The sequence below is a fragment of the Papaver somniferum genome, chromosome 10 (assembly GCF_003573695.1).
Source record: "Papaver somniferum cultivar HN1 chromosome 10, ASM357369v1, whole genome shotgun sequence".
Taxonomy (NCBI): domain Eukaryota; kingdom Viridiplantae; phylum Streptophyta; class Magnoliopsida; order Ranunculales; family Papaveraceae; genus Papaver; species Papaver somniferum.
The window spans coordinates 63,914,560-63,935,437 of NC_039367.1; the positions used below are offsets into that span (position 1 = coordinate 63,914,560).

The 20,878-nt window shown below is 35.6% G+C and overlaps 3 protein-coding genes, 1 long non-coding RNA gene and 1 pseudogene across 6 annotated transcripts; 2 read left to right on the plus strand and 3 right to left on the minus strand.

Moving 5' to 3' along the window:
* Positions 1 to 1,209: 1,209 nt before the first annotated feature.
* On the minus strand, positions 1,210 to 3,373 carry LOC113319315. Of its 2 annotated transcripts, XR_003345353.1 has the most exons (3): positions 3,175 to 3,372; positions 2,187 to 2,347; positions 1,210 to 1,525 (listed from the first exon to the last, which is right to left on the minus strand). It is a non-coding gene; the product is annotated as an uncharacterized LOC113319315 (long non-coding RNA). The 2 variants fall into 2 exon arrangements; XR_003345352.1 differs by lacking the exon at positions 1,210 to 1,525 and having other exon boundaries at positions 1,972 to 2,347; positions 3,175 to 3,373.
* Positions 3,374 to 6,546: 3,173 nt separating this feature from the next.
* On the minus strand, positions 6,547 to 7,492 carry LOC113318075 (calcium-binding protein CML24-like). Its single transcript, XM_026566200.1, has one exon. The coding sequence runs from the start codon at positions 7,380 to 7,382 to the stop codon at positions 6,813 to 6,815; it is 570 nt and encodes a 189-aa protein (XP_026421985.1). The 5' UTR covers positions 7,383 to 7,492; the 3' UTR covers positions 6,547 to 6,812.
* Positions 7,493 to 7,638: 146 nt separating this feature from the next.
* On the plus strand, positions 7,639 to 11,792 carry LOC113318073 (plant UBX domain-containing protein 11-like). 2 transcript variants are annotated; one of them, XM_026566198.1, is made up of 11 exons: positions 7,639 to 7,808; positions 7,950 to 8,037; positions 8,429 to 8,481; positions 8,596 to 8,677; positions 9,007 to 9,072; positions 9,451 to 9,518; positions 9,626 to 9,826; positions 9,983 to 10,216; positions 10,317 to 10,680; positions 10,927 to 11,181; positions 11,300 to 11,792. In XM_026566198.1, exons 2-10 carry the CDS (start codon positions 7,950 to 7,952, stop codon positions 11,151 to 11,153), a joined length of 1,383 nt encoding a protein of 460 aa, XP_026421983.1. In that variant the 5' UTR covers positions 7,639 to 7,808; the 3' UTR covers positions 11,154 to 11,181; positions 11,300 to 11,792. The 2 variants fall into 2 exon arrangements, with proteins under 2 accessions (XP_026421983.1, XP_026421982.1); XM_026566197.1 differs by having other exon boundaries at positions 11,267 to 11,791.
* A 29-nt stretch (positions 11,793 to 11,821) lies between these two features.
* LOC113318072 lies at positions 11,822 to 13,984 on the plus strand (annotated as a pseudogene).
* Positions 13,947 to 17,977, minus strand: LOC113318074 (PTI1-like tyrosine-protein kinase 3). The gene is made up of 8 exons (XM_026566199.1): positions 17,768 to 17,977; positions 16,632 to 16,824; positions 15,894 to 16,138; positions 15,608 to 15,734; positions 15,221 to 15,494; positions 14,728 to 14,860; positions 14,525 to 14,608; positions 13,947 to 14,409 (listed from the first exon to the last, which is right to left on the minus strand). The coding sequence occupies exons 2-8, from the start codon at positions 16,735 to 16,737 to the stop codon at positions 14,275 to 14,277; spliced, it is 1,104 nt and encodes a 367-aa protein (XP_026421984.1). The 5' UTR covers positions 16,738 to 16,824; positions 17,768 to 17,977; the 3' UTR covers positions 13,947 to 14,274.
* Positions 17,978 to 20,878: the final 2,901 nt, after the last annotated feature.

Here is a 20,878-nt window from a genome sequence, read left to right on the forward strand (position 1 = left end):
TCAACTTTGTTCTGAAAAGAACAATTTTTTAACACTTGTATCCAATCTGATTAACCCTGATATAAATAAGTGGAATCAAAAACTATTCATAGCCTCACATAATTGCTCAGTCTATTTTAAATATCAAGTTGTTCATAGATAAGAATGATACATTAGAACAAGATAAACCTAGATGGAAGTTAACTAGGAATGGTTATTTTACAATGAAATCTTTGTACGATAGACTTTGTGGAATGAAAAATGTTAATACTGCAAAAGAGTTATTATGGGAAAGAATTAAGCTTTTCTTTTGAAAATGCTTAAATGATGCTTTACCTGTCACCCAGTTTGTTAACTGTTACATGCCATCCATAGACAATAATTGCATTTTCTGTAACAATAACACAGAATCTCTACAACACTTATTTTTTGAATGTTGGTTTGCAGATGGACGTTGCCCCCTTCTGGTGGGGGTAATAACAATGTTGAAGCTACTCCTTTCAAAGATTACTATGACTTGTGGCAGGTAAAAGGCGAAAATGTGAATGAGATTTGTGCAACTGGTTCATATGGAATGAGAGATGCACCAGAATTTTTGAAGAAAAGATTACACCATCTTTGCAAACTTCTATAGCAATTCAGAGACATTTGAAATTCTGGTGCAATAATAGCAGAATATGAATGATAACAACAGTTGCATTGTCTCAAACTCCAAACCAAATGTTCCTTGGAAATCCCTAGACCCAAACTGTTTTAAACTGAACTATGGTGCTTCTTCGGTTTCTGATATTATGAATGCTGGTTTTGGACTAATTTTAAGGGATGATACAGGTGAGGGAAGAGGAGCTAAGTCAGGAATATCCAAAGCTTCATGTGCAGATAAAACTGAAGTTGTAGCTCTTCTACAAGGAACTAAATGAGCCAGAGAAGAAGGAATGGAACGTTTTCGGATTGAAGGGGATTATGAAAGAATGGTGAGATTCATTGAAGAGAGCGATACAATGATGAACTGGAGAAATAAAAAAAATAGTAAAAGAAGCTATGAAGATTCTGGCAGAATGTAACAACTTTTTTGGGTTCAAATTCATTCACAGAACTGGCAATTATGTGGCTGACAAGTTGGCGGCGGAGGCAATGACATCTTCAGTTTTTAGCAGCTGGAAGGATGATTTACCTGCTTTCTTAACCAAGTTTATCATGATAGATAATCATGATAGATAAAATTAGTAATCAAAATGAAGGTAGTAGCAATACCAATTTATTGTCAAAACTCATAACAAGGCATGTCCTTATATGATAACATGACAACCTTCGGTTTTTTCTCATGTTTTTTTTCTTGGATGAAATACAGATGTACATCTGTTTTTTTGTGCGCATACAAATGTACCCCATTTTTTTCACTTTTACAAATGTACCCCGGTTTTGACCGTTTTTTAGAAAAAACGGCTAACAAAAAGTTATCCTCCATGTCAGCAGTTAAGTCATGTTAAAAAGATCTTCCAGCCCCTTAAATCGCTTAGTGTACCAATGACTTGTTCTGCCACGTCTGTTATGGTCCAAATTTCAACGGTCAATTTTTTTACCTCTTCAAATATAACTATAGCACTATTCTAATTTAACTCTAGCATGTTTCTAAATAATTGCGTAATGCTGCAAATGATGATTTTCAGTTTGCAAAGTATAGTGCAAAACATAATGCAATATGCAACAATGAAAATCATATTGTTGGTTGTAACCCCAATCTGTTAAGTAGCAACTTGAATTTTATAGATTCTGAAATGATTTCGAAACTTTATGTATAATCACTACTAGGTTAAACGAGCAAAGAATTGATTAGCTCACTAAGCTTTCTTAACACTCAATATTCTCTCAGCAAGTAACAAATCATCAGGAGTTGTAAATAATGTGACTCAGAATATGGGACTCCAAAGAGAGTTTAAACTGGTTAAACACAAAATGTCCTCTAATTTCTAAGATATGCACTATCACTGGTAACTTCTAAGATATACACTATCACTGGTATTGAAACTTGGAGAACTATACATGTATAAAAGGAAAGATACACGACAAGGTGATACTTCAGGATATGACATGAGCATACCAATTCAAGGAATCAATTTATTTAACAAAAAGAACATTAACATATCGATAGAAACTGATTTTAATTACATATCATAAAGCAGGTTACAAAATTGTTTTTACCATACCAGGTGGGAGTGACTGCTTCAACTTCTCAGCCTTCTCTTGAGAAGTTGAAGCACCTAACTTTAGATTTAACCACATCTCTGCTCTTCTTGATCCTCACTAAACGTGCATCCTTTCTTCTTACTGTGAGAAGAAAATCCTTAATCTCATAGATTTGCTTCGGCTACAATCAGGAAAAAAATAAATCGAAATGCTTAGAAGTGCTTAGCCATCTCCCAGTATGACAATTCAAACAAGAAAAAAAAATCATACACACAAGTAATACTTGAATCATAACAAGGTGAAATTAATCACGACAATCACTGGCACATACATATGTACAGTAAATAGAAACAATGAAAAACACAAAATTCATAAAAAATTGCAACACAACATATTATTGACAACAATACTCAGTATCAAATCAAGGTAAAACTATCCCTCTCAAACGGAGTCAAGTGACAAATACACACAAATTATGACTGTCCTGCAACTAATCCAAGACCCATTTCATAACAAAGTAGTCTTGTGATATTCAATAAAAACACACAATTTAGAAAAATTACAACCTAAAATAGAGAAGCAATACTACATCAGATAAAAGTGTACTAATCAAACCAACTAGGAATCATATGAACATATGTGCAATCACACACAAACTCCAGCAACTAACTCAAAAAATCCACATATGTTGTCGATCATGTTAGATAAAATTTAATAATCACCAAACAGAGCAGTTTGCTAAGTCGAATCAACTAAGGACAATCGATTATTTACAAATCCTAGGAAAAAATGAATCCAGTATCAATCGATTAGGGCAAAAAATACTAAAGAAAGGATAATATCAATCAATTTAAATATTAGGGCTAAGGGAAATTAAACAGGAGCACAAAATTTAAAGATCAATTCACCAAATTAAACCTTCTTAGCATCATAATAGCACAAAATTAAGGAAACCCATCATCAAATTAGTCTGTACATACTTAGGGCAATAAATTAGTACTTTGATACCTGGGACTGAGGACGAAAGGAAGATTAACGTGTTGCCGTGTTGTTGGCTGTTGTAAGTGTAACAAAGATTGCAGATGTTTGAGTGTTGCTGCTCGAGGAGGACCTGAAGAAGAAAGACCGAAGATTTTTGTTGCTCGGGGAAGAACTGAAAAAAAAACAAAAATACAAAAAAACAAAAAAGAAGTTCATATGCGGCGTCATTTTCAAGACATCCTCTAGGTATAAAATCCTAAATATTAGGAAAAAGATAAAATTTATCTCCAATCCATTAGATTGTTTCATCTTTCTTTACTTATTTGTAGGTATATAATTGGTTAAAAAAATTCAGTTATTATTCTCATTGATTTTTATTAGTAAAAATGTGATTAGGATGGGAAGACATCCTCTAAGAGCAACTGCAGTGGTGCGACTAAACCCAAAGATCAAAGACTAAAATGAACGACCAAATTTTAGTTTAGTCCGTTGCGTGACGCAGTGGGAGGCGAGTATATTTAGTCGAGCGGAGTTATAGTCTTCGTTTGGTTGTGGAGCGGAGGTATAAAGTGCGCCTCATTCAGGCGTTGATAAACATTACGCTCGATATGGGGCGTTGGTAAAGATTACGCCTGATGTGGGGCGTTTGTATAATCTACGCCCCATGGGGCGTACGTAAAGTCCATAGAATCACTTCGAACAACAACAGATCAGCCGAGACATAACTCTCCTTCCTTTAACTCTAGCAACACCGGTATCTCATCTTTGCTCCATCGATTACACGGTGAATGATTACCACCACGGAATTGTTGCCGCACCAGATTCTTCAACACCCATGCAACAACCTCTGAACTCATAGTCACCACCACTGACTCCATCCCTGACTGCAGTTTCCATCATTCGACAGAAACATCTCCATTGATTCCCAAACTCCATTTAGCCACAACAATAACCATCTATCTCCTGACCTTCCTCCACCAGTAGCTCAATCTCACGGCAAACCAGTTCATCACCAGAAGCTCCGATGATCCTCATTAATATCTCCTAATTTACGACCATCTGATTACAGGAAAAGCTTAACCCCAAAGTCACTCCAGCCATGCGTGCAATGTCAAAACATCGTTTAACACCACCACTTCCTTGTGTTGTCACTGGAATCCTTTGGAGTTCCATCTCAAAAATGTAATGGAAGCTGCTTGGAGAAACTCCCTTCTGTTTCGAACTTCATAATAAAATGGAGACGCTGCTCGAACTTCACAAAGAAAATGCTCCATTGGGGCGTTAACTATATAACCGCATGAATGGGGCGTTAGCTATATAACCGCCTGATTCCAGGCGTTAACTTCAGCTACGCCCCATCGGGCGTACGTTTTATCAACGTGCCATTGAGGCGCGATTTATATACCCGCCTCTTCGTGGGACGAACTCTATACAAACGCGCGGCGTGGGGAGTACATTATATAACCGTCCGTCGAGAAACGAAGATTATATCAACGCTCGATTATATTTAGGTTTAGTCCTGGTCTCGGACCAAATATACTCTGGGATATAATCGATGGTCTGGATTTAATCGATACTCCGTTCCACTGTGTCTGGTTCTTTTACCATAAATTTGGTTATACTCGCCCACTGTGGATGCTCTAAGTGAATGTCTAAAACTAGAGGTTCATATAGAGAATGTCTAACTTTTTTTTTGCCACCTCATCCCCACATCAATGGGTTGGAGATGATTTTTTTGAAATATGGTTATATATCGTATGTGGATTAAGATTTATTCCCTCACATACATTCCATTGGAGAAGCTCTTAGGGGAAGAGGCATATTAGGTATAGTTAGAAGGATGAGATTCAATCTCTGTTTTCTAATCAATGGTTATAATTTCACTAGAGGACAGAATTATAATCTTGATACTCAGTTTCTCATCTCGGTCAAGGATAAATTGACCAAAATAGGGAGAAAATTGACTTAATAAATGGATTTGGATGGAAAACATCCAACAGGCCTATATTTGTAAATGGAAAAAAAAAACGGGGTACATTTTTAAGTCGGATGTAAATATACGGGTACATCTGTTTATAATCCTTTTTTCTTTGTACTTCAAATCTTTGTTTGGTAATGTATTTCATTTTTACTCTCCAAAAAAAAATCCCACATAAGGTACACTCATAGAAATAAGGAAGAAATTTAAAAAGAAATTAAGAGCATCTCCAATGAAATATGTGTCTCTAAAAATATTGAAGCCACCTAGAATTTTAGAAACTCTCAATAAAAAAAACCTCTCCAGTGGTGGTTGGATATTAAAAATTTAATCTGATGTGGAAGTTTGAGTTTGGAAGAGAGTATGGGTTTTTAGAGACTCTTATCCATACCCACGTCACCACTATTTGTTTTTATTTTATTTATTTTATTTATTTTGTTAGATTTTGTGGATTAACTTTCTACAAATAAGTGACAAGTGTTTCAAAATAGGTATGGATACAACTACCACTGAAAATGCTTATCAAAACCACAAAAATTATTTGATTCTATGTTGTTAAATATCTCTTTTTTAGGTCTCCACATAGGATAAATATCCATACACCATTAGAGATGCTCTAACTTCCAAATCCAAAACAAATCCTAAAACACTTAATTCCTAAAGCAAGTTTCATCCATGAAAGCTGGAGAAAAAAAAATCCCTTCTAGGATTTCTAATCACAAAACTAGGATGTGAGAGTGAGACATGTAACATGCCATTCCTCATGTTGCCTTGTATTTAAAGGCAATCTCATGAAATGTCGTCCCTCATTCAGGTTTTGCCCGCTTTTGGTTAAACTTCACTTTCATGTCCCGTGCAACAGTTATTGTTGACGCGCTTTTTAACCAAGTGTGACTCCCATAAATTCGCAATACTCAAATTTCACACTGTATTCATGCTGCTTTGTAGAAAGTTATACTCACTCGGTTACTTTTTAATAGACCAATCTTTTTTTTTTTTGAGAAAATTAAGGAAATTAAAGGAAATAATTATTGAAAGTGGTCCTCTATACACTTGTCAATAAAAGAAGTGAAGTGAAATGGTCCACATGACACTTGTCAACCAAAGAAATAAGTGAAATGGTCCACGTAACACTTGTCATCAAAAAAAATTAAAAAAGAAATGGTCCCAGAAAATTAAAATAACATTTGACTTTACTAATTATGAAACTGTCTTTTTTTGAAATATTTGTTTATAGAAACTTGTCTATTAAAAAGTAACCGAGGGAGTAGATCACCCAAACTTCCACGAACTGGGTACACAGTACCAATGGGATACTTTTATGATTAGAGTTTCAGAAAACAGTTGGACTGAAGGATTTTTTTTCTTTCTTTTCTGTTCTGTGATCTGTCTTCAGTTGTAAACTCCAGAGTATCGTTACAAAAAACAAAGGCAAAGAATGTTATTAAGATATTGAATTGACTTTCCAGTTTCCATCAACTAATTTGTTATTCTAAATTTTCTTAAGAGGAAATCGAAATTCAAATAAACAAAAAAAAAAAAAAACCCTCGAAATAATAAACAATAAAGGATTTCCAGTATTATCATCAGAAGATTCAGGAACTGTAACAGAATCTTAATAACAACTTTAATGAAGAAAACAAAAAAAAACCCTAAAACTCAGAAGAAAATCAAGAGCTGAATATGTTTAATTTCCGTTTCTATCCAAGAAATTAGATCCTTGGAACATCATCTTCTTAAACTCGTCGAGCGAAATCAAACCATCACCATCACAGTCAAAATTCTTTATAATCTTCTTACAATCAGAAATCGACGATTCATCACCTAAAGTTTTCAAAAGCTTCTGAAGCTCACTAGGAGAAATCGAACCATCACCATTAGTATCAACAATAGCAAACGCTTCTTCAATATCTTTAACTTGTTTCTCTGAATCAATCTTATTCAATTCAAGAAACTCATTCAAATCTATAAATCCATCTCCATCTGAATCAACTTCTTTAACCATTACTTCTAATTCTTCAGTTGTTGCTTCATAACCTAAAGTACTCAATATCGACCCTAATTCTACATACGATATCTTACCATCTCCATCAACATCAAATTTCTTGAATACTTCTTCGAATCCCACTGTCACAGTTGAATTAACAGGTGATGATAATGCTGCCTCCCCGCGATTACTGCTAGGATTTTCAGTTTCACTCACTGAAAGAGTCTTGTTAGGTTTTTTCTTCTTCGAGAGAAAAGATAGAAAACCCATGCTTGCTTGGTTGCGTGCTTGTTGAAGAAAGAGGACGACGAAACTTAAAGAGAAGGGAAAATCAGAGAAGGATCAAAAGCCATTAATGTGGTGTCTATGGTTTATTATTTATAGAAAGAGAAAGGAAACCGAGTTTTAAGTGGAAGAATTAAATTTTAGAAATTGCTTAGAAATTAGAAAAATCCCAGAATTCGCTGGATTGCTGCTGATTCACGGTTTTATTTTGGGTGGAAATATCAGATTGTTAGGGATGATTTGGTCTTTTGTGCGAACGCGCTATCGTAAAAATAGCGTCAGCCTGGGCGTATCCATTTTTCTAGTAGGTGATGACTAGGGGTTAATCTTAGGAGAGAATTTTCTAGAAGAAAAAGGAAGAAATAGATCGCGCGGTGAAACCAAACCCTATCGGAATCGCATTTATCAGAGGTTGGAGATTTTGATTAATTGTTTTGTATTAGTGAATATGAGAATCGATTAAATTTATAATAGTTGGTTTTAAGTAAGATCAATTGAACTTGGTAGTAATAGTTGAGGTTTTGATTTACTGATTGTTGAATTGAAACACAGATGGAGCAGTTTACGTTTAAAGGTTCTATTCCTGAAGCAATTGTTGAAGCTAAACAGCAGAAGAAACTTTTTGTAGTCTATGTTTCAGGTAGATATTTGCTTTCTAGTGTTTGAATTGAGTTTTTTGAATATGGAAAGCTTGTTGTATGCTTCATGTTAGTCATGTGTACCGTGTGTTTATCGCTACCCTATAAATTGAAGAACAAATAAATGTTTATCACTCTCCTTCTTTTGTTTCTCGTTTATCACAAACTTAGGTTACAAATTAGAAAAGATCATAAGTTTGCACCACACACTGGTTATCTTAGACATATTTTGGTGATGCACACACAATCATTGTGTTAGATGTATACTTTGATAATGGAATGCACACAAACACACAATGATTGTATTAAAAGTTTTGACTGGGAACTTCTAATCATGTTTTATTGTATCTTACTCATTACATTAGTTTATACTTTCTTATTTTTCTTCTGTAGGGAATGATGGAGCATCAGTGCCTGCGGACGAATCTGCTTCTGTGGATTTAGATGTGGGCTTATCCTTTAGAGTTTTTTTTTTTTTTTTGAATTTAGTGAAAATGTTGTCAGATTTTAGGTTTCTTCTCAGGTTTACTCATTGACATCACTAAGTTGATTGTTTTCAGGTGGCAGCTTCAATAACGAAGTACTGCATATTCTTGCATCTTGTGCAAGGAAGTACCGAAGCTTCACAGTTTTCTGCAATTTGTATCCTCTAGTTAGTTATCGTACTGTAACCATGATTCATCATTACCTTTGAACTTAAGTTTTTTGCATTTGATGTTTTTCTCACAAGTCTTTATTTTTCATAACAAACAAGCCTTTGCTGGTACCTAGTCATGAAATAATCTCCAATTTTCGTACCAAAACCATGAAATAAGTTTTTTGCACTTGATGTTCTTTTTTGTCCTTTTTTTTAATTAACACTACTCTATCATGTTTGAAATCAGATTTTTATTTTGGTTTGATTTGTAAATCATAATTTCCAATTATCCATTTCTGAAATCAAAGTTTATCCTTTACATAAATACTGACAGACCCACAAAAATCTGTCCCTTGTGTTACAATTATTGGGTACAATGGAGTAATGCTGGCGCAGCATGGTATGTTACTATCCATTTCTGATATTCGTTTATATATGCTAATACATGGATAATATCTGCAAGATTGGGCACTTGTGAACATGATTTTGTTAAGACATACTTTGGCCTTTTCGTTGAGATAATCTCATTTAAAGCTGCTGCGCGTTCATAGATTTTGAATCCTATAAAACTTGAACTGCAACTTGGACGACATTATAGACTTGAAATTTGGAAAGGAATTTTCAGAAAGAGCTGATTGTTGGTGATCTCCAGTTTTGATGTGGTTCCCTTGGGTTGTTAGATTTGTTTTTGGAAAAGATAAAAAAAATAAAATAGAATCTGGACATGCACTGTTAGGTCTAACATCATCTGGTTTTGGTTTGATGTTTGAATTTGCAGAGGGTCTTATCAATTATGAGATTCTAGTATCTAGTGCTAAACAAGGTTGGATTAGTCTTCAAATTCAGGTAACTTGTGGAAAGATTTGTAATTGCATGTTGCCTTCCCTGGTTCATAAAATTGGAACTGCACTGACAAAGGCATATGACACCTGGATATGTTTCTCTTCTTGCAGGAAACAGCTGCAACTGCAATCCTGTCTAAAGCAGCAGCTTTGGCATCAAGTAATACACAGGCACAAAGTTCCAGTTCTTCCAGCACAACCTCGTTTGAGCAAGGACGTTCTTCGAGCAGCGAGATGCCGTCATCTTCCAAAGAGGAGTCCCCTCAGAATTCGAAGCAAACAAAAGAAAAACAAGATGAAGCGAGAACAGAGGTAACTTCATCAATCATCATATCTATTAAGTTATATTCTCAATTCTATCAACCTGTAGTTTAATCTTGCTCGTTGTCAGAATGAAGATGCATCCACATTGTGAATTCATGACAATAACTGGAAAGATATCTGGGACCTGGATTTTTGTGTTTACAGGAAACAATTGCAGCTTTGGCATCAAATAAGACAGAAGCACAAACTCCCGATTCTTCCAACACTACCTCGTTTGAACAAGGAGGTTCTTCGAGCAGCGAGATTTTGCCACCTTCAAAAGAGAAGTCCTGTCAAGATTTAAAGGAGCAACAGTTGCTTATTGCGAAGCAAAATTTAAAGGACCAGCAGTTGCTTATTGCGAAGCAAAAAAAGGAAAAACAAGAAGCAATAGCTGAGGTAACTTCATCAGTCATTGTATATATTGGATTGTATTTGGAAATGTATTAGCCTGCAGTTTAATCTTGTTTATTGTCAAACTGAATATGCATCTTCACAGTCAAAGCGTGCCCGCGAAAATCGGAAAAGGTCTTCCGATGTTGCTAGTGGACGTATCAAAACAGGGGAGAGCAGGGTTTTGAAAGATTCGGGTCTTGAATCTGTGGGTGCTGGAATATCTGCCAATGTGATGAAAACCAGTGCACTTGATAAGAAGGATGATTCATTAGATAACATCACAGATGCTCGTAAATCAACTGATGTTCATCTAAATATCCGTTTGCCTGATGGTGCTAGTCTTCAGAAGAAATTTTTAGTGACCGACACCTTGGGATCAGTCAAAAACTATGTGGATGAGAACCAAAGTAGTCTTGGTGCATATGATCTAGCTGTTCCCTATCCTCGCAGAGTCTTCAGTGAGCAAGGTACTTGTTGGTGCATATATATATCAATTAAATTTGCCTCAGTGGCTCTAAGAAATTTTATTGGCGAGAAAAGTACTACCAGAATTGTGGGGATATCAATGTTTCCGTTTTGGAGGGATTTAGAAATTGTATCAACATTTGTGTTTCTCCATTATTTTTGTCGTGTTGCATCAGTTGAATATCAATAGGAATGATATTTATTCAACTGCATGCCAAATTTTAATCCCGTGCTTTCCATTTCCATAGATTTGAGGAAAGAACTGTCAGAGCTGGAATTGCTGAACAGACAGGCATTGATAGTCGTTCAACATCATCGATCCAGTAGCTTAATCAAGAGGCTGTCATTCTCGGGTGACCAGAGTGACGTTAATACAAGCAACGAGGGATATTTTGGCAGCATCAAGAGGTTATTATCTTATGTTAATCCATTCTCGTATCTTGGTAATAGCGTCAGCGCCACAAGTTCTGGATAAGGTCCCAATGAGGGTTTATGGCAGTATCGTAAGTTTCTCTTTACTCACCAATGTTTCCGTGCTTATTGTTTCATTTCTTAAATATAAGAACTTCAATCTACTATCATTTATAGGTCCAAATCCCGACCTCCGAAATCAACTTTCAGGGCCAGAGAGGACGAACGTTCCATACTCACCTAATACTAACACCACAGGGACCAACCAAAATACCAACAAGAGCAGTAAACCAACAGTGTCAGGTTTTGGAAGCAGCAATGTCCGTACTTTGAACAATTACAGAAACGATGATGGCCCATCCTCAGCGAATGATCGAAATACTTTCTGGAACGGTAATTCTACAGAGTATGGAGGCAACGACAACAACGATGGCAAATGAACCACTGACTTTCAGCATTTACCATGACATGAGAAAGAACGATTAGCTACCATTACAGTATAGATAGGGTTGAAGGTATACATGATGCATGTAGAGACTTTTTTCTTTCTTTCTTTTCTATTTTTCATTTCTTCTTTCTTTTGGTTTTGTGATTCCCAAAATTGATGCCAAATAGAAGGGCAAATGACGTTGTCTGCCGGGGAAAACATATTTATCTTTTAAATTATTATATTTATTTATATTCAGGGTTTGAAATGTTGATTATTTTTTCGAGTGTTTCTGTTTAACTTGTGGGAAAAAAAACATTTAAATAAACTTTGCAGTCCCAAGAAATCAGTGACCGACGCTTTCGTAAGATTTTCTTCCTTCTTCTAGGAAAAACTAAGATAAGCAAAAGTTGCAATGCCTCCCTAGTCAGCTGCGTTGATACCGCCACCCGAGTTGAAAATTTGTCATTGATTAAACTCTTGCCGACTGATCAAAAGAACAAAAAAGAAAAGGATGAGCAAAAAGTCATTATGGGGCCTCATCCAAAGATGCAATGACAAAGGATTAATCAGAAAAATCCATGCACAACTAATCACTTCAGGTGAATTCCTTAATCAAATCCGTTACTGTAAAACTAATTCTTTCTTTATCAACGAATTGATTTCTGGGTATGCATCTAGTAGCGCATCAGGTTCAGCCATTTTAGTCTATAAACATGTAAGAAAGAATCTAGGTTTTGTACCCGACCTTTATACTTTCCCTGCTCTTCTAAAAGCGTGTTCAAAGACATATGGAATTAAAGAAGGTAAACAACTGCATGGGGTTGTTTTCAAAATGGGTATATTATCACCATTTGATTTATTTGTACAGAACTCTCTCCTTCATTTTTATGGTGTTTGTGGTCAGTGTAATGATGCAGCTGTACTGTTTGATGAAATGCTCGTTAGAGATGTGGTTTCTTGGACTGGTTTGATATCTGGTTATGTGAAGGCAGGACTTTTTAGCCAGGCTGTATTGGTTTTTTCAAAGATTGATGTGGAACCAAATACTGCTACTCTTGTTAGTATTCTCGTCGCTTGTGGGAGATCGAATAATCTTCATATGGGTTTGGGACTGCATGGATTAATGTTTAAACATGATTTTGGAACGAATTTGGCTGTGGGTAATGCTGTAATGGATATGTATGTTAAGTGTAACTGTTTGGATGAGGCTCGACAGGTTTTTGATGAGCTGGGCGATAATAAAGACGAGGTTTCTTGGACTTGCATAATAAGTGGTTTTGTGCAATGTGAACGTCCGAAAGAAGCATTAGACTTCTTTAATGCAATGCAAGAGTCTGGATTGGAGCTGGACAAAATTACTTTAGCTACTGTGCTCGGAGCGTGTGCAAGCTTAGGTGCAATTGACCAAGGGAGATGGGTTCATGAGTATATTGAACATAAAGGGATCGAATGGGATGATCACATAGAAACTGCATTGGTTGATATGTATTCAAAGTGCGGCTGTATAGATTTGGCATTAAGTAGTTTCAGACGTAGCCATAAAAAGAAAAACTTCTCTACATGGAATGCCTTACTAGGAGGCCTAGCGATGCACGGTCACGGGAAAGTAGCACTAGATCATTTCAATGAAATGATAAGTTGTGGTGTAAGGCCCAACGAGGTTACATTTCTAGCCATCTTAAGTGCTTGTTGTCATTCAGGGTTGGTCGATGAAGGTCGTAAACAGTTTTCAAGAATGGAAAAAGATTATAATTTGAGTCCAGGGATAGAGCACTATGGATGTATGGTTGATCTATTAGGTCGAGCTGGGCTGTTAGATGAAGCTCGGGAACTCATTAAGGTTATGCCAATGAAACCTGATGTGATGATATGGGGAGCACTGTTGAGTGCTTGTAAAGCCTACGGAAATGTTGAGATGTCTAGGAAAATACAAAGGGACGTTGTTGAAATGGAAGATGATTTTGAACATCACCAGGATAGTGGAGTCTATGTAATGCTGTCAAATATTCATGCTACTAGTGACAGATGGGAAGACGTAACGAGAATAAGAAAGTTGATGAAGAAAAAGGGTATAAAGAAATCGCCAGGGTCGAGTATTATTCAAGTTGATGGGGGAATCTCATGTATTCTTGGTAGGAGATAATAGTACAAGTAAACATCCTCAGCAAAAGGAGATTCATCATTTACTGAATATGCTAGCCAAACAACAATCTATTTACATGGCTTGAAGGTAAACAACAATCCTGTAGAGGATCTGAAACATTTCAAAAAAATTTAGGTCCCTTGGAGATTTCTACACCTGTAATGCTAGTTCAAGTCACCTTCTCGAATCAGTAGAACATAAACATCAAAAGCCGGCATGAAGGTAAACATGTCTGCTGCTTTGTTGTATATCAGAATTTACATGGTGTCCACTACAAGAGGCCATATTAATAATAAATACATAAAGAGAATTTAAATTTCAATTTATACAGTTTCTGAAATCAGTCAATAGCGAGCCGCTTTATTCCATGAGTAAAGAAAAGAATAAACCCTCACTCACTCCACCGCAACCCTGTCCCAACCTTGGTTAGGTTAAACCATTGCGCAATGCATGGTTTAACAAATGAATCCAATTGGAAAATTTCAAATAGGGCTGCAAGCATTTGCTGCAGTTATAACTAAAATGAAACCAATCATGCACATTACAATTAAGCTGTAAAGAAACACCCTTTTGTGATATAGAATTAGGAATACAAGATTAAAACAAAATTCATCAAATTTCTGAGGGAGCTGGTGCAGGAACTTGAGGCTTCTGTGTGAGAAGAGGTTGAAGTGCCTTGACAACGATGCTCATATTTGGCCGGAACTCAGATTCGTACTGCACACATAGAGCCGCGACAGCAGCCATCTGTACAAAAAAAAAACAAAAAAACCATCAGTAATGCACTTCTGTTAACCTTCTCTATTGCATGATTGGCTACACATTATTTCTTCTTCTCTGTTGAAGTTGGTGAAAGAGAGACCTTAGCAAGTCCTTTTGGAGGATAATCAATTAGCCTGGGATCTACACATTGTTTGACCTTGTCCTCACTAAGTCTTGGTGTTGCCTACCAAAAGAAAATAGAAGAGAAGATTAGCGAGCTTTAATAATTAGATCAACAAGAAAATAGAGAGGTTAAAGAGAAGAGGGGGAGTGTATATTTTATTGGCACACTATAAGGCATACCCAAGTTACAAGACTTTGTTGTCCACGAGGCATTGTGTGATCAACAGGTTTCCTACCGGTCAGAAGCTCAAGAAGAACGACACCGAAGCTATACACATCACTCTTCTGTGTCAGTTGACCAGTCATAGCATACCTGACATCATTAGCTTCAACAGATTAGTGTCACTTACATAAACTCTGCCCCCAATCAAGCAAAAAGACGAGATTCTGTTTTTACATTTTTCACGAAAAAGCAAACAATGACAAAGAGAATCTCTTTTGAGGAGAAAGAATTATCAGAATCACACAAATCCCGGAGGAAGGTATCCAACTGTTATTGGGTGTCAGGGCGTGGTCTATGTGATTTGTCAAGAGAATGAGAGTCAGTTGCTAATTACCAAGCTGACTTGCATACCAGCTCAAAGCTGCACGCAGTGGTGCCTGTAAATCGAAGTATGGGCGTGGAAAGAAAAAAAAAACAATCATATTGTAGCAGAAAAGTTGGCTGAATTACTCTGGAGCATGATAACCGAAGGTTCCCAAAACACGGGTGGAATGAAGACGGGCAGCCATGTCAGGAGCTTGATTTGAAAGATTGAAGTCTGCAATTTTGGCTTTGAAGTCATCGAATATGAGGATATTGCTTGATCGAATATCCCTGTGTATTATAGATGGTTGGACCTTCTCATGCAAATATTCCAATCCCCTTGCAGCATCTACAGCAATTCGCACTCGCTGCATCCAGTCAAGAACAGGACCTGGTTGTGAACCTTGTACTCCTTTTCTACCTACAGGTTCCATAAAAGTTACATCAATCCAGCGATTGGAAAAGAACTCAAGCAAAAATGTAAGAAAATGACAACATGGTTTCAATTTCTGATCAGAGCTAAAACACCCATACCATGCAAAATATCATGCAGGGAACCCATTGTTGCAAACTCGTACGCCAGGACACGAAGATTGCCTTCCACGGAGTAACCAAGCAACTCAACATAGTTTTCATTCTTTAGTCTTGATACCGTGGAAACCTGAAGTGAAATAAAATCCTTACAGGTGATTAATGCCTCAACGATGAAAGCGAAAGTTAAAACACATAATTGATCAGGTATCCGTACTTCTCAACCTCAAATTAGAAGTCGGATGATAGTGTTTGAAATTGTGTAAAAATGATCTGCAGAATGACAAACCTGGTTAAGGAACTCGATACTGGGCTCAGGGTCAGCTGAAACATCAAGCTTTTTAATAGCTACTGCTCTGCCATTTTTCAGGGTTGCATAATACACTCTTCCATAAGACCCTTCACCAATCAAAGATTTTGACCCAAAGTTGTCAGTCTTTTCTTTCAGTTCATCTAAAGACAATGGAGGCACTTCAATAGGTGGTGGTGATTTTGATACGTCATTCTTGGCTAGCTGAGTCTGCCTTTTGTGACCTACAATGGACAAAACATGCAAGCATTTCAGAATGGTGTAAACAAAATTCAGCCATTATGTATAATCTCCCACAATAAATTCACCGAATGTACAATTATACCAGGTTCCGTTCCTGTAAACCGTAAATAAGTGAAGAAGGAAGTATCTTCACAAACTGATAATGAAAACTTAAGCTTACATAAGTTACATTGGTAACTGGACATGTCAAGCAAACTAAGTTCCGCAGACTCTATTCCAAATGGCATGGATAATAGTAACTGGAACTAAAATGATTGCTAAATTCCATATTTTGTACAAAGTAGGTAAGTTTTATGAGTCCGAAGTACAAAAGAAACATTCAGTAACAAGAATGTTCAAAATGCAGGTAGTTTGATTAGGTCCTCAATATCCTAAAATCAGAGTTTTCACTTTTCATGCACCATTCACAACATAGAGGACCAATCAGTTTGCACAGGTTAAAGGGAAAGAACGCGAAGGACAGAAATGCCTTACCATCTTCAGGTCCAATGCTCCTCTCACTTTTGAAGACAACATTGTTATTTTCCCTTGGACTTTTAGCCTCTTCTATCTGAGAAGTACAACACAGCCACCGTCGCATCTTGTTTCTTCCTCCTAGTACCGGTTCTTTTTCGTTATAATAAGCTATCTCTAATAAATTTGAAAAAAAACAGGAGAATGTGTGTTCCTGAACAACAACAACCAAATCTTATGTATTAGAAATACGTCATAAGTTACAAAAGAAATATTGTGCAAACAACTCAAATAGTTCAATCAATGGCAAAAACTTACAAAACAAAGGTACTTTGATGATACACAACATTGTTACTTGAAATTAAAGTAATCCGGGGTTATCAAAGGATTACATGATCTTTATTTTCCTAGATGGCGGCATTAAAACATTCCTTGGTGATGTATACGTTTTTGCAAAACCACTCAGCTGTGAAATTCAAAAACATGCATTGCCACATTGCCATGGAAACACACACAACCACAGATGATAGTCTGAATTTCGCAAATAAATTCTATAACCTCCACAAACAAAAGAACCCATTAAGAAAAACCATTCAAGAGGTACGAATGTAACCCCAGAGAGTTCCATTTGGGTCGCATTGGTCAGCAAAACCAGGTTTATTCCAAGCGAAATACAGGATATAAACAATGTCATTGACTCTTTTTAAGATACAATGAATTCCATTCTTTAAAAAACACATAATTACGAAGATATCTTTTGATAAATATAGAATGAATTACTATAAGCTGATCATATTCTTTAACATTTGTCTTCACAATAATTAATTCCGATATAAATAAAATTCCTTAGATAGAAATGAGAAAAACAAAGATCTCAAATTCAACCAAAAAAAGTCATATGAGAATATAATTTCTTCTGATTCCTTTATTGTTACGAAACAATTAAACAGATCCAAAAGAAATTAAGATGCTGAGAATTAATAACATGAATCAAAGAAGCCTACATTATAATCAAACTGAATTGAAGAAAACATATGCAATTGATTGATCCACCGTATTACCAAAAAAAGAAGAAAAAAAACAGAATAAAATTCAAATTCAGATATTGCAATCTAATGATAATTAAGAATCCATATATATGGAAAGAAGGAGCTAACCTGGTTTTAAATTTGTATAGGTTTGTTTAGTTTTGTTGATGGAGATGATGAAGCAAAGGAATTTCTTAGAGAAGAAGAAGAAGAAGAAGAAGAAGAAGAAGAAGAAGAAGAAGAAGAAGAAGAAGAAGAGAGAGGGAGGAGGTGGGAAGGTGGGTGGAAACGGCTCTCTTGTCTCTCTCTCTTTCCTCTGTTTGTCTCAATCTCTCTCAAAAAAGGGAGTAGTTAATGAAAGATTTTACAACGTAAATGCAAAGGAATGCAAAAATAGGTAAAACGCGGTAAACTGGATTTTATGCTTCTTCTTTTTTCTCAAAAGTCTCTGATGTTACGTTTAGCACGTGTGCACCGTGTTGAATGGGATGGGAAGAAAAAAACACGTATATGACGAAGTCAACTAGGTTTCTTAAAACAGTATCACAACCTTGGGTAAAGGTATGCTTGACTCGTTTTTATTCCTCGAGGAAGTATGCCATCATTCAAATTTTCAACCATGATTTTTTTTTCTTTTTTTTTAGAGCAGAAGGACAAATTTATAAAAGAATAGATTTCATCTGAAAGATGATGAAAGACAGTGAAAAAACAAAGAGAACTCGGTTATCTATTGGTAACTACAACATCCCAATTACAAATCAATGTGCTTAAAGAATAGTGTTAACAGACCAACTAAACAATGTACACTTGATGGAAATTATTAACTGATCAAAGTTCTTCTTGTAACCGTTATATAACCTGCAATTTCTTTCTTTCCAAATAACCCACCGGATGGCAAGTGGTAATAAGCTCCACAATTGATACATGCTTTTTTCTTCTTCAGAGAAGAATAAAGATGGTTTGGTTAATATTTATTAAAATGGCTAACTTGGATCCCACTGAAATATATTTTAATCCTGTGAAGAGCCTATTCAAATCATTTTCCTCACAAACTAAAATTAAAATGTGATTTCATTAATCGATTATAACGATATCGATCAATTTAAAAGAAATCTCATCATACTTTTTTTTTTAAAGTTGAAACCAAACAATGTCGATTGCAACCCATTATTCTTAACTATAGTTGTGATTGGTGCATCCATTCAAAATTAAAAATTGCAAACAATCTTGGGTTTTTGTGTTTAACCATAATCGGTCGACGTTTATATCCACATCGACCGATTCATATGATAATCGGTCGATGTTCATGACCATGTCCCTGATTTATTCTGTATGTGTTTTCAGGTTGAAGAACATTTAACAAGAATCGGTCGATGTTTATGTCCATGTTGTCTGATTCTTGTGAAGAAATACCAGTTTTTTGTATGTTTTTTTTCTTCTATTAGAACCGAATTATGTGAATTTTCACATAAACTGATTCTTTCAGTGCATTGTTAGAAATCAGTCTATGTGTGTGTATCGTGCTTACCGATTTTTACAACCGGCCTCTCTAGCGAGTAATATGCACCGATTTTGGGTGTTCTTCGTGAATTCAAGTATCAACTCAGAATTGGTGGTGTATGAACATTCACCATTCTGGATTGATGTTCTCCCAAAAAAATCAAAAAAGATTCATGCTTTGATGATTAATTAACATTAGTTGATTTATATGTCAATAAGCCTAAACATGAATTAATCACTTGAATTGAAACTAATTAATTAGGGGTAAATTAGACATTAAATAAAATAGTTTAAAAATGAGTTTTCCATTTTACTTCAAAATGCCTTATTTTGTCTTCTAGTGATAGGTCTCAAATAATTCCTATATGCCCCAGACTAGCTAGGTTTATTAAAGAGAGATAAATCTCGTAATATTTGCGAGACCAATATGTAAGAGCACTATACACTTATCTTGGTTCAGAATTACATTTAATGAGTTATTAACTTCGGCTGAATTAAATTAGTCAGGTCCTGAACCCAGAGATGTAACAATGCTTTTACTTTGTTTATATTAATGTTAGGTCTTTGTCATTCTTATGTAAAAATATGTAAATAAACAAACCATCAAATTTTTCAAGAGCTTTTGCAATTTAAGTTTTTCCGATTACTTATACCTTCCCAATTTAGTCTGCATATTAATTAAAAGAAAATTTTCATTAATATTGTTTCATTGATATCTACTAGATAAAATTAATTACAACAAATTTGTGATTATCCATCTGGAATCCTTAACCAATTAAGACTATTGAAATTTCTAATAACATGTATTCAGAGATAAAGGGAAGAAAGTGTAATAATAGCAGACTTAAATTATTATTCAGACGAAACAAGAAGAAGAAAACAAGACAACTGATTTAGTTTTGTTTGGTTTAGTTTCAAGTCTTTTGATAATATTAGACACAATTTTTAAATTTTTCTAATGATGTATAAGATACCACAAATCCTCGTGGAGATTCTCTGAAACTAGAGGCTCAGAGGGTATGGGAATACCTAACATGTCAACTGAAAAAGCGGGGGTCTAACACCACCACCCAATATTTCGTTTGACAATCTGAATAGACAAACTTCAATATAATTTCAAGAGAATCAACTAGACAGTTAGACTCGATCTATAAAAAGTATATCAAAGAGTTTTATATCTCTATCTCTTGATTCAATTCGCAATCAACAAATAAGGATTTGCGAGGCCGAATGAATATAAGAGGATTAACTTGAACGGTACCAAAGACCAATGTTCAAGTGTCAATCAATTCACTCAACAACCCTAAGGCCGGATACAAGAACTGATTGATCTTAACGTACAACCTGTGGTATTTTCATTATATAAATAAAATATAATGCGGAAAATAAATAACACATACACCATTTTTTGTTAACGAGGAAACCGCAAATGCAGAAAAAACCCGGGACCTAGTCCAGAATAAACAAACACTGATTATAAGTTGTTACACCATATTCCTACTACCTATTCGGACTAGATGTAATACCTTCTTCAGCACTTGTAGAACTCCTGGCAGAATACCGATTCTCTTTAGAAATTCTTCACACAAATCTTCTAGCAGAACCCGAGGCTCTCTTTAGAAGATACACCACCACGATTGATACGATTCGATACTTTGTTTGCACAAAACACCGGTTTGATTTCCCTTTAAATGTAAATCAAGGTTTTGGAAATCTTGTGTTTATTTTGATAAAAACAAT